Genomic DNA, 12,972 nt, shown 5'->3' with positions numbered 1-12,972 from the left:
TGCGGCTCTGTTTGTACCCCGGACGAATACAGCCGTCTCTATCATAGAGTGGCTGTACCTCTCCTCCACTCCTCCTCGGAATATTTACCCATATCTAGATGCCCTGTCTGATCTTGTTCGTAAAGCCCGCCACCGTGCAGTGCAACTCACTGGCACTGATTTAGTTGATATTGTGTTCCCCTTGTCCCGTAGTGAATTTGATTCCTTGTGCCACACCTCTTTGGCTTGGCAGGTTGCTCTTTGTGATTATGTGGGAGAAATTTCTTATAATCCCCCAAAAGATCCTCGGTTGGTAATTACCCAAAAGGTGCCTCTAATTGTTCATCGTCTTAGCCGCTCTCAACCCATTGTTTCTGCTGTTACTCTTTTTACTGATGGCTCTCCACATCGAGGTGTAGCCACCTATCAATCCGGTGACCCCCCTCGTTGGCATTCTCGTTTTACACTGCCTCAGCGTTCCGCACAGCGTTCAGAGCTGGCTGCTGTTATTTTGGCCTTCCAACTTTTTGCTGATTGTCCCTTTAATTTAATTGTGGACACCCATTATGTTTATTAAGTGATTGATCATTTACCCCTTGCCCTCATTACCCCTCAGGTCGATGCGGACCTCCTTCGCCTATTTTTGTCTTTGCAATAGATCGCGCATTACGTGGTCAGGTAAATTCCCTCTTTTCTGACCCCATTGAAAGCCATGCCTTTTTTCATCAGTCTGCCTCTGTTTTGGCCCGGCAGTTTCACATTCCTACTGATCATGCACGTTCCATTGTTTCGTTCCTGCCCCCACTGTGCCGCTGCTGCTCCTACTTTCTCTTATGCCGTTAACCCCAGAGGTACCGCTGCAAATCAGCTGTGGCAAATGGATGTCACTCACGTGCCACAATTCCGCCCCTACTCGTTTTTACATGTTTCCGTTGATACTTATTCGGGATTCCTTTGGGCAACCCCACAGCGTGGGGAAGCCACTGCCAAAGTAATTCACCATTTGCTAGCCTGTTTTTCTGTTATGGGTCGCCCAAACCAGATTAAAACGGATAACGCCCCAGCCTACTGCTCCACAGCCCGGTGGGACGTCCGTCTTAAACACGGGATCCCTTATAATTCCACAGGCCAAGCCATTGCTGAATGTGCCAATCGCACGCTCAAAACCTTGCTTGATAAACAATTAAAACAAGGGGAGCTGCGTCTCCGAACCTTAGGAGACATTCAACAACAAATGCATATCCTTTTGTTTACTTTAAATAATTTAACGCTGAACGCAGATCAGCAGACCCCCGCGGATCACCATTTTCACAAATCTGAGGTACTGGAAAGACCGCGTGTCTTTTACCGTCAGCTGCCTGATCCGCAGTGGCTGGGCCCAGTACCTCTAATCACTTGGGGTCGGGGATATGCTGCTGTGTCTCTCCCTGCAGGACCGTTGTGGGTTCCAGCCCGGTGTGTGCGACCGGCACTGAAACAGCATGGCATGGCACCAGGGGCTGTCGAACCCCATACCGGAGTTTCAGCTGACCTTGGAGGAGAACGTGGTGCCTCCCGGGTCGACAACGGCGGGACAGAAACGGAAGAGGCGTAGCGTCCCAGGCGAGCCCGTGACATGGGGAGCAGTAAAAGCATTGGTCGCGGTGGCTCAACGAAGACTGGCAGCAAATCAACAGCCAGAGACTCCTGAGACTTTGTTTGTGGCGATTCTCGCCCAAATCACTGCTAATTCTGTACTGATTGTATGCCTTTTGTGCCTGCTATTTCCTGTAGGGGTTGGCTCGGGAGCGCTTCCCCCGTTACGGGCCGAATGACATATAACATATGGGAAAGATTGGCTTCAATAGCAAATGTTACCCACTTTTGTTTGTCTGATTCTGTAGCAGCCGGAGAATTGTTAGGTACATGCCTTATACCAGTATGTCATCACCCTGAGGAGATAGGGAATGAGACGATGCCAGCTGCTTACGCGAATCTCTCTTCCCAGTACTCTGGCATGGCTAACTGGGGCCCGGCCAACTGTACCTTGCCTCACACGGCTATATCCCTCCACACACCGTACCCAGCTGGGGCCAACAATGTCACCTGTGCGCGTGTGGTTAACTGCACTAGTACAAAGGTGCCCTTGGGCTGTCGGCAAATTCCTCAACCCCTTTTAAATTGTTCCCACGCTGTGAATGTTTCATACAATTATGGCCATATCATCCTACTATCAGGGTGGTTTTTTACCTGCGGCTCACGCACCTTTAGTTATATTCCTGCAAATTTAAGTGATGGCACCCTTTGCTGTCTTAGTAGAATGACGCTTATATTGCCTTTTGCCAGCCAAAGGCATAGTAAAAGAAGTGTACCCCTTTCAGATAATTGTGTTGCAGATGTTGAGCTTTTTAGTCGAGCTGAGTATACTGCTTTAGCGGCCTCCATTGTTGGGGTCCCTGGGCTTGCCACTTATACAGCCAGAACCCTAAATGCCCTGGCGTGCTTTGCAGCAAAGGCAATTAATACAACATCCAAGGCAATTGCCCTACTTAATGCAGAGCAACACGAATTAAGGGATGCAATTTTAGATAACAGAGCAGCCATTGATTTTCTGCTCTTGAAACATCACCTAGGCTGTTCCACGTTTCGGCATATGTGTTGTTTTAATTTAATTGATAATAGTCGTTCCATAGAAACTAGACTGGCCGAACTGGCCAATCTTACGGCACACATACGTCAAGATGTGGGGTTTGAGGGCTTTTGGAATTGGCTTACAGGTTGGCTGCCATCTCTAGGATGGCTGCGACAACTTTTTGGTTATGCTGTGTTTGTGATCATTGGGCTTATTTTTTGCTGCTGCTGTGTACAATGTATTCCCTCTTTGCTAAGGCTTTGTAGAGATTCGCCCTGGCAAGCTCCCCGAGTTATGTCCTTGTCTGTCTGGGAGTTAAATTGCTTGCAAAAGCAAATTGACGGCTACCATGAGATGGCCGAGTATAATTAAACAAAAAACGGGGGGATGAAGGGTTCATGTTTAGTCCATCCACCTGGAAACAGTCAGGGCACACCCTGACCGTTGTGTAGGAGCAACACATTGCTCCGTCCAAGGACGAGGACCAGATATGAACCCTGGGAAGTTAATTAAAGGACAGTAATCGTGGGAAGCTTCCTTGGCCTGGCCTCAAGGCCTGAGAATTAGGATTGTAGTAGATAGAGGCTGGAAAATAAGAATATTAATCAAAGTCATGTATTCCTGTGTTGTGTCTTTTTGCGGTGGAAGTAGGTAATGCGCAGGGGGGAGAAATATAATAAAAGGGAAGCTGGAAAGCTGACAGGCAGCAGCCCATTTCAGCTGACCAGCTTGCTTGCTTGGATAAATCTGTGTTCTGTCTCATCATTGAACCGCCACAGAGTCGAGCCTGCCCTGGGTGCATGATCACTGATCTGCAGGTCATGGCCCAGAGCATGAGCAGAAATTGGAAGATGTTCTTAGACCGGGGTGGGCAAACAAAGGCCTGCGGGCCGCATCCAGCCCATCAGACCTTTTAATCCTGGCCTTGAGCTGCTGCTAGGGAGCAGGGTCAGGGGCTTGTCCTGCTCCGCCCAGCTTCTGCCTCACAACTCCTTGATGAGCACCATTTTCCTGCAAGCAGAGTCACACTGCACAGGCGCGCCTGGCATTGCTTACTCAGACTTCACTGGGCTGTTTCCAGGATCGGAACCTGCCCCTACACGGCCACCCCCTATCCCCACAGCACCAGCCTCCTGGCCCCAACCTCCACCCAAAATAGCCAATGATTAAGGCCAGCAGCATGTGACCCTCCAGACACTCACAACCATCCAAGGGCCACAACCATCCCAGCTAGGGGACCTGGTATGGCCATCTTGATGTCACTGCCAGCAGGGCCACTAGGAGTTGCTGTTACTGCCCTATAGAGCCCCCTCACCCCAGCTCAGTAACATCCTTTATAGAGCCCCGCTATGAATTGTTAATTTTGTGAGCATTCATAGCCCACCATACAATTTCCATACCCAGCCGTGGCCCTCAGACCAAAAAGTTTGCCCACCCATCTTGGACTACTTTTGCAAGGGGGCAGAGGGCAACGAATGGGGCTGGCCTGCACACTCACATCTAGCCCTAACCCCTACATCTCACACAACAGGGGATTTCAGTCCAGGGTGAGAAGAACTTGGCAAGCCTGCTCACCTTAGACACAAGGATCAGGGGGAAGTTATCCTAGAACAGCAGTTCTCAAACTGTGGGTCATGTCCCCATTTTAATAGAGATCCTAGGGCTGGCTTAGACTGGCTGGGCCTAAAGCTACAGACTGAGCCCCACTGCCCAGGGTCAAAGCCCAAGAGCTTCAGGGCTCAGGCTTCAGCCCCTCATCCCCACAGCTGAAGCTCTTGGGGGTTGATGCCCTAGGCCAGGACAGTAATTGTTGGCCGAAGGGTAGTGCGGTGAAATGAAGTTTGAGAGCCCCTGTCCTAGAGCATCACCTGAAGCCACAGTCAGAGTCAGCAGGAACTCCCTCATGGCATCTGTTTCACTCAGAGAGCACAGTGGCTGGGGGGGGATTTTTGTTTTCTTTATTACTAGAGACCTGTAATGGTTACAGGTGCCCAATGGACAGTTCAGAAGGAGGGAAATTCCCCTGCCATTTGTCTATGGAGAGATACCAACCATTTGACTCCAGGAACTTGAAGGTAGCAATCTCTCCTTTGAAGCCCATTGGTGAGTCCATGATGGGGTTTGTGCACAAACCCCATCATTTCCTTCCCCACAGAAGGGAAGGCATCTCCCTTGCTCATTAGGAATAAGTCCTAGACCAGACTCAAGTCATTGGATTTATTAACATTAGACAGAAGGTACAAGGCACGTGACTGCTCAGGCACTGGAACGGCTGCATCTTCTGTATACGAGCATCCCCAGAGGAACGAAGGCCAGTGCAATGGCAGCTGCCACTGAGATCAGCCCAGCTGTAGAAGAGAATCCTACACGAGGAAGAACACATGGTTAAAACAGCAGCTAGTTGCTTTTCTGGCAACCTCTCCAAAAATCCACCATGGACTTGCTGGGTACATGAGTGAAGGCCACAGTTAATAAAATGGGGGATTTTATTTGAGCTCTGTGGTAGGGCCGTGTTTTTTAGTGATACCATTTGGAGTTTGTCTACTAGAAGTGGCCAGAGCAGGAGATCAGCACCCCTTTATTATCTAGTGGGATTTATAGGTGTGGCCTGAGACCTGCAACAACTGGTGTCCCAGCAGATAAGCCCAGGCTACAGTGGTTGATGGTCCAACATTGACTGGCTCTGGTTAGACCATCTCACCAAGGAGCCCTCCTTGAGCCCAGATTACTCATTACCAACAACCCCTCCTGGGGCTAAGGGATTCTTACAGCTGATCTTGTAAGACCCATTTCTGCCATCCTTTAGATCAACTTTTCCAAGCCACCCTAATGTAGATTAATAAGTGACAGTAGAGGCACCATGAGACTTGTTCTTCATTAGAACTAGTTACCCTCTGATGCTGCCTTCTCTGCTTCCATTTGAGCAACTGAGAGATCCCTTGATCCTTGGTCAGCATCCAAGATGATTAGGGGTCCTACCACAACATCAGCCTCAGCTTCAGCTTCTCTCACAAAGGGCTCACCTGTGTTGGGAGAGAAGCACTACTAGAAAACCAATCCACCCCATTTTGGGTGGAAGATCCCCCAGGAACAGTCTGTTGGAGTAAGCCAGACATGTTCCCAGGTGAAGTGGGCACAGAACCTACCATGCCTGGAGGCCACATCTCTCTGGAAGCGCCTCCCTGACCATCTGTCCAGAGGGCTGCCTCTCCCAGACCGTCCTCCAAGGAATGCACAGTTCCCAGTCTCACAGCACCTGCAGATGTCTTGGGTGCCTTCCACTGGAGACCAGCTGGAACAGAACAGGAACAGTCATCTAGAGTGAAGAGTTCTGTTCTAGGCTGCCTGTCACTCCCCTGTTGGGGTTCTAGGCTACTCACATGTTGCCTGCTTCGTTGAAGGAACAAGCCTTGTTCAAGGGATCTGGGGCTTGCTCAGCTGCAGTGACTTTCAGATGACAGGTGATGTAGATCTGGAAGGGAAGTGGGAAGAGGGGTTAGGACCATCCCAGGGGACACCAACAGCTGCTTTGCCTGGGGAAATCGACTTGGAGCAGAAATGTGGGCACTCACCAAGTTCCTGGCATCTCCTGCAAACCTGAACACATCCACCATGAACTGCAGCGTGTCCTGCCTGGGCCTGGGGGATATGAAGGCTGAGATGGTGTCATCTGATCTCCCATCCACCAGGCACCTACACACAAGAACTCTGGTTAGTAAGATCCCCACAGACTTGAGGTAGATTCTAGACTAGAAAGGGCTCCCAGCTCTTACCCATTGAAGTCAATGACAGCATAGCGGGGAGAGGAGTCCCTGTCTGGGCTCAGGGTGGCCACACAGCTGTCCACAAAGAGCCTCAGAGCCACATGGTTCCCAGTGCTGACATCAGCTTGGATATGCATGACCTCCCCCAGCTGGAATCCACTGGAGGGTCTCTCAGCACTCCAGTCATCTGCAAGGCAAGTTCACAGTGAGCAGGACAGACAGGCAGGGAGGCCGGCCTCAGCTCCCCTGGAGGGACCTCCCACCTACCATTCATCAGGTGCAGGGAGAAATCCAGCCTCTCCTCAGCAGACAGGGTGGAGCTGAAGGGAACCCATGTTGGCTTGATGGCTTTACTGCTCACATTGTCCTTCCTGGGAGAGGAGCAAACCTCAGTCACTGAGCCAGATCCCAGACCAGGGACTGAAGGGGAGGGAGGAAGGGGATCTGAGCATCTCAGACTCTCACCTGGGGTAGTGACACTCAATGGGAATCACAGCTGGATTGGTTCTCAGGATCACTGGGTTGCTGGCAGGGGTGGGGTTATAGTTCAGGCTTGTGCTGTAAACCAGGGAGTCTGGGGTCATCTGGGAAGGAGCAGACATGGAAGGGTTAACACTAGTACACAGAGCATTTGTAAAGTCATTCAGATGAGCCCAAGAACAAGCCTCAGCCAGATAGAAACAAGAGCTCAAGTTTTCCAGCCGTGCCCAATCAACTGGCAACTGCCTTTGGAAGGACTGGACACTAGAAGCAGGGGATTTCAGAGCTCAGTCTGCTAGAGCAGCCATCGGAAGACGAGCACCACAGTAGTGCCATTTTACACAACTCTGCTCACTGGTTTCCTCTGCGCAGGTTGTGAAGGAATCTCAGACAGTAAAACCCCCAGGGTTAACCTATTAGCTGCTTTCAGGTGAATTTTGACCGGGGATTAAGGAAGCCAATAGTCTGTCCCTTTCCCTCCTACAGGCTATGCAGAGCTCACGCTAACACCAATCAGTTTATTCAGTTGAGGGCTCCTGTCTGTGGAGTCTGCAGACAGCCTTTGGACAGGGGTGTCTAGAAGTAAAGTCTGTCTGAGCCACCGGAGCACCCTCTTCAGGCTCCACTTGTGAGCCTGCTCCAGGAGCTGAGCAGGACAGAATTCTTTGCCTGGTGCATGAGATTGGAAGCTAGGAAGAAGCACCCAGGAAAAACAGGGAGCTTGTCAACAAGAGGGACAAAATCCCACCCACTGTTCTCTCCCACTGCCCCATTTTTACCCCATCAGACAAGACAGGGGCAGTGATGCTAGGGATCAGTAGGGGCTCCTGACTTGCATAAATCCTTACCTGCAAGGTGCTGCCACATTCATGGAGCCCAGCTGCAAAGATCACTGTGTTCTCTGCATCATTAAGGGACGTGTACCGGCAGGCAGCTGGGCCAAGGCTCAGGTCAGCAGCTTTGATCAGTCGCCCTGTCCCAAACAGATCCCTGTGCACAGTGATCACCATCTGAGCCTCCTCACACTGCACCGTGACAGGCTGCAGCGGGGACACAGCCCTGAGCTGGGAAGCATCAACCCGAGCCCAGGGGGAGGGCTGGGAAAGAGAGGACACATGGGCTTGTCGTCGAGGGGGCTCAGCCCTGGGGGTGGGTCTCCAGATGGCTGAGTCACTCCTAGAGAAATCCCAGGGATTGTAACAGGTCACCCCACTGACCACCCAGCACAGAAGAGCAAGGCCTAGGTTGTTTCTGTGACCCATCCTGCCTGTTTGCAGTAACCCCAGTATAGAGGGAAATTGGTGCTCTGGGGCTTTATACCATGACCCAGAGCCAGGTGACAGCTGTCGTGGGTAATTAACACCCTCCCCTAATCTGCAGGTAACCAGGGCCCAATCATACTCAGTGCCCACGCCCTGAACCGGGGAAATAGGAGGGCCAATGGGAATCAGCTCCACCTGTTGGTGAGTTCATCAGCTGCAGTTTGGGAAATTCCTGCCCTGTTTCATTCAATGGAAGGCTAAGGGTGGGCTCCACCACAAAGGGACCCAGGCCCCTCAATCCCCAGTTTAGGCCTGTAAATCCTGGGTTTGGCTCCACTGTGATCCACAAACCACACAGCGGCAAAGAATCCTGTGGCACCTTATAGACTAACAGAGGTATTGGAGCATAAGCTTTTGTGGGTGAATACCCCCTTCGTCGGACGCTACCCCTCTGATACAAACCATACAGCGAACTCTGTAGGTGCCCAAATTCACTCAGGAGCACCGAAGTTTCTACAGTATAAAGTTCCGTAGGTGCCCGTGTCTCAGCCTCTGGGCATGTGCCCAGCTGCCTCCCTCTGGGAGTCTGGTCACCTGTCTCCCACCTAAGCCCAGAGCCATCCATGAGCCAGGGGACGTTAGGCATTTAGTTGCCTACCTCATATGCGGAGCTCAATTCACTAGCTGTGCTGCTTGCACATGTTGACCCCATTCACAATTGCACTGGAGCAGGACGCGGTGTCCTCCTCAGATCTTTTAGCCCAGTGGTTAGAGTGGAATGTGGGTGACCCAGGTTTCATTCCCCTTCTCTGCTGAGGGGAGAGAAAGGATGTGAACAGGGGTCTCCCATCTCTCAGAAGAGTGCTTGAACCACTGAGTTAGGGGACATTCTGAGGTTGGGTTTCCTCCTACTCTCCCATTCAAGCTGTTCTGTTGTGGATAAAAGATGAAAGAGGGACCAGACCCCAGTGCTTCCACCTCCCACTGGGCTACAGCCGCATTCCTGGTCACTTGCTCTCTCAGTCTGGTTCCACCAAGTGTTCCACTGTGGATAAGTGTGAAACTAAAATCTGTTCAGGGGAAATTTGCGTCCTCTCTAATATCCGCGTAACTCATCAGATGAGTTCCAAAACTGGTGTTCTCATTCCAGGGTTGGGGTGGAGTTTGCTGGGTTGAATTGTTTTCCCTAACGTGTACCCCACATCTGCCCCTATATTTCCCTCCCCCATAATGGTTTGTTTCTCAAAGCCAAGAGAGAGCCTGTCCTGGAGGGAGGATCCATGTGAAACTGAGATTCCTGGGATCGGGACTGTGACACTTCTCAGGGCAGCCAGGGCTGTGCGGCACCCTAGTTGCCACCAGCCTCCTGTATGAAGGAGCCTTGCCTGTGCCAGCTGGGTGTTAGCTCCCCAATGCAACCAGCCCATCAGTGCCTCAAGCATTCTTCTCTGGGATAGCCCAGCCCTGTGTTTTGCCTGGCAGGTTGACAATCAATGCACCCCAGGCTTCAAGTCCCTTCAAAGTGGGATCCAGCCCTGATCACTGGAGATCCACAGAAATCCCAGACCTTCTGTTGCTAAAGGACAGGGCGTCCCCCTTTACCACTTTGGCGTTAGCTCACCGCTCTTGTATCACACACAATGCTTCAGCCGAATTCTAAAGCAAAAGGAGATTTATTTAAGACAGAATAGAGAGTCACATAAAAATGGTGTGAGAGCTGGAAACAAATGGCTAGCTGTGAAACAAAATCATAACTCACGTTCTGGAGCCTACACTTAACTAACAAGTTATCCTCCAGTCTCTCACCGAAGTTCTCTCCAGCATTTTCAGCTAAGCCTGGCTGAGACTCCTTTTTCATGACGCCAACTCGCTGTCAGTTTACTTCCTAGGCACCTGATGTCGGGGTGTTTTTTTGCTCCTCAAATACACCAGAATGCACTTTGATGTTTACCTCTAGCTAGGGTTCCCCCTCCAACGTTGACTTCTTCCTGTTAGTTTCTTTCTGAAGTCTCTGCCAGCTACTCATTAGCTGGCTGGAGGAGTTTGTCTCAAGAGCCACTACCTTTGAGAGGCCTGCTTCATCTACAAGGCCTACAGAACGTAATTTTCAGTGCTCCTTGCATACTTCCCATACCTACATCTCACAAGGGTTATGATGACCTGTGTGATCCGGGGTTTCATTAGAGACCTTACATAACATTCTTTTGGTGAACCCAGGGGGTCCCTGTGCCCCGGTGTCTCCTGGTACCCTCTGTCAGTTGGCATCATGAGGTTCTTGGGGCAGCGGTACCCCTGTGGGAATCTAGTGGCCTGCACCAGGGGCAAGCTCCAAAAGCTAGTCCATATGAAGTTATTCATATTTATCTCTGGTTTGATGGAGCAATGAATGGGACTGCTGTGAGCCCTGCATGGAATGACAGTGTGCCCAGAGAGAGACAGACACTTGTTTTCAACACCATACCTGTGGGGAGTCCATGGGATGGCATGCAACTGGTCCATTCCACTGACAGCTCTTAATATGTATTTGTTCCTGCAGTGCTAATAACTGATTAAGGCTTCATTGCCCTATTCTAGGGCAAGGCAGCTCTCATGCTCTGGCATCTTAGAGCTAAGCTAACTGAGAGGTTACATCATGTTCCCCCTGGGTAGGCTAGAAATAAAACCCAGGTCTCTCCAGATGACCCCAGTCACAGCCGTGCTGCTGTCTGAAATGAATGCATGGAGTGAATGTGGTCAGTTAACTTCCCTGTGCTAAGCACGAGACCACAGTCTCCTCCCACAGCTGGGTCGAGAACCCAGGAATCCTGAGTCTCTGCCAAGCAGCTGTGAAGCCCACTGACAGAAAGGTTAGGTCAAGGGGCAGAGGACTGTGTCCAAACCAGGTGAGTCCCAGGGGTGTAATTTTGGCTCCACATGATGGAATTGCTCTTTTCCCAGTTTAGTGAAGGTTGCAGCTAAATTTCTATTTAAAAACCAAATTTTGCATCCCCTCTGCAAGGCACCCCAGAAAGTCAGAAAATTGGCAGGTCGGGGGCTGACAGTTCTACCAGCTGCAGTACCTCCAGGCATTGAATCCACGCCCCTCATGCAGCACCAACAACTCTTAGTTTGGGAACTGGCCACTAATTTTGGGTTAGCGGCACTGAACCTCAGAATCTCCTCTATGAAATGAGGACAGGAATGATTCCTGCTGTTTGTCTAGATGCAGCCAACAATATTTGGGAGGGAGAGAAACAATCTGAGTGCAGAGAAAGGAGGGGGATTCGAGGGATGTCAGGGTCTTGGAGCTTCCCAACTAGAGGACCCATATTTTGGAGGAAGGGCTGGAGTTGTGCCAGAGGCAGGGGGAAATGTACCTACGGCTTGGGGGCTGGATCTCGGCCAATCAGAGGGGACAAGAACAGAGGGACTTTGGGAATATGGGCTGAAAAGCATTGAGAGAAATGGTCTGATGGTTGAGACACCATCTTGGCATGCAAGAGACCAAGGTTAAATTCCACATTGTGCCAAAGCCTTCCTGGGCAACCTCACTTAATAACCCTGTCTTTTCCCCCCTTGTATGAAAGGTGGTCAGCATTCCCCTACCTCCCAGGGCATTGAGGGAGTCATTGGACAGTGTAGATGAGGTGTTCTAACCTTGGACAGTCCCTGTCAGGACCTTACTCGCTCAGAGTCCCTTCCACTTGCAGGTGCACAGCAAGCCTCCAAGGGCCACTGCTCAGAGAGCTGCATGTGTTGGAGGAAAGAGAGGCTGCTCCTGCCCCACTGCAGCATCACACGGGAGAGGGTGAATAACCACTCCTGCAGAGAGCTTGTTCTGGGAACATACACGATGATGCTCCCTTTGTTCTCCTCTGGCCTGCTGAGGATGTTTGTTTGTGCAACCCTGGTCTGGGATCTGCTCCCCACACAGATGTTGAAGAAATGACATCCTGTTCTATAGCAGGGTTGGCTGTGTGTTCTCTACCACTGTAGAGAACAGAATAGAGCCCTTTACACTTGGGTTTGAGTAGAGGCTGCATGATCATTGTTGTACAGGCCTCACTACACTGCAGGTAAGGGCACAGAAACTGGAAAGTTTTTTTTAAGACACTTTCTGCCTAGGACTGGTGGCAAGAGAACAGGGCTAGCCTGCAGAACTAGCTAGCCTGAGCCTAAAGAGTTCACCCCAGCCATGATTTCAGTCCATGGTGAGAACAATTTGTCTAAACTGCCCTGATCCTTCTCTAAGGTGAGGAGTTACCGAGAGCAGCAGTTCTTAATCTGCAGGTTGGGACCCCAAAGTGGGTCACCACCCCATTTTAATGGGTTTGCCAAGGCTGTGTTAGACTGGCTCAAACCAAAGTTGCTGACTGAGCCCCAGTGCCCAGGGCCAAAGCACAAGGGCTTCAGCCCTGTTTGGCAGGTCTCAGTCTTTTGCCCTAGGCAGTGGGCTCAGGTTACAGCCCCTGCTCCCCAGGGTAAGCCCTGGGGGTTTGACCCCATGGGGCAGGGCAGTAGTTGTCCAAAGGGGATTGCAGTGTAATGAAGTTTAAGAACCCCTGCCCTAGAGCATCTAAAGCCACAGTCATGGAGTCAGCAGGAACTCCCTCATGGCATCTGTTTCACTCAGAGGGCAGAGTGGCTGGGGAATTTGTGTTCTCTCTACTGCTAGAGCCCTGTAATGGTTACAGGTGCCAGATGGACAGTTCAGATGGAGGGAAATCCCCCTGCCATTTGCCTCTGGGCAACCCCAGCCATTTGACTCTGGGAACCTGAAGGCAGCAATCTCTGCTTTCTTCACCCTCACATGATCTCTCCCCATGCAGCCCCATGGTGTGTCCATGATGTGGTTGGTGCATCAACCCCACCATTTCCTTCCCCACAGAAGGGAAGG

At 51.0% G+C, this 12,972-nt stretch overlaps 1 protein-coding gene and 1 long non-coding RNA gene across 3 annotated transcripts; one reads left to right on the top strand and one right to left on the bottom strand.

The window, feature by feature from the left end:
* Nucleotides 1-889: 889 nt before the first annotated feature.
* LOC122462086 lies at nt 890-12,780 on the top strand. Its single transcript, XR_006284431.1, has 4 exons — nt 890-1,062; nt 8,286-8,293; nt 10,139-10,141; nt 12,770-12,780. It is a non-coding gene; the product is annotated as an uncharacterized LOC122462086 (long non-coding RNA).
* On the bottom strand, nt 4,794-8,231 carry LOC119563559 (zona pellucida sperm-binding protein 3-like). Of its 2 annotated transcripts, XM_037911131.2 has the most exons (9): nt 7,683-8,231; nt 6,820-6,938; nt 6,622-6,725; nt 6,364-6,541; nt 6,163-6,283; nt 5,971-6,062; nt 5,737-5,882; nt 5,482-5,613; nt 4,794-4,953 (listed from the first exon to the last, which is right to left on the bottom strand). In XM_037911131.2, the coding sequence occupies exons 1-9, from the start codon at nt 8,094-8,096 to the stop codon at nt 4,847-4,849; spliced, it is 1,413 nt and encodes a 470-aa protein (XP_037767059.1). In that variant the 5' UTR covers nt 8,097-8,231; the 3' UTR covers nt 4,794-4,846. The 2 variants fall into 2 exon arrangements, with proteins under 2 accessions (XP_037767059.1, XP_043380141.1); XM_043524206.1 differs by lacking the exon at nt 5,482-5,613 and having other exon boundaries at nt 7,683-8,135.
* Nucleotides 12,781-12,972: the final 192 nt, after the last annotated feature.

The sequence above is a fragment of the Chelonia mydas genome, chromosome 10, assembly GCF_015237465.2.
Source record: "Chelonia mydas isolate rCheMyd1 chromosome 10, rCheMyd1.pri.v2, whole genome shotgun sequence".
NCBI lineage: Eukaryota > Metazoa > Chordata > Testudines > Cheloniidae > Chelonia > Chelonia mydas.
This window is presented reverse-complemented; position numbering and strand designations above follow the sequence as displayed.

Excerpts from the sequence above, each read along its gene's own strand:
- LOC119563559 (XM_037911131.2), bottom strand. The coding sequence starts at position 8,096 with ATGGGTCACAGAAACAACCTAGGCCTTGCTCTTCTGTGCTGGGTGGTC. Across the intron at positions 5,614-5,736 it reads AGATGTGGCCTCCAGGCATG|GTGAGCCCTTTGTGAGAGAA; the intron begins GTAGGTTCTGTG and ends CTCCCAACACAG. Across the intron at positions 4,954-5,481 it reads AGAGAAGGCAGCATCAGAGG|GATTCTCTTCTACAGCTGGG; the intron begins GTAACTAGTTCT and ends TTCCTCGTGTAG.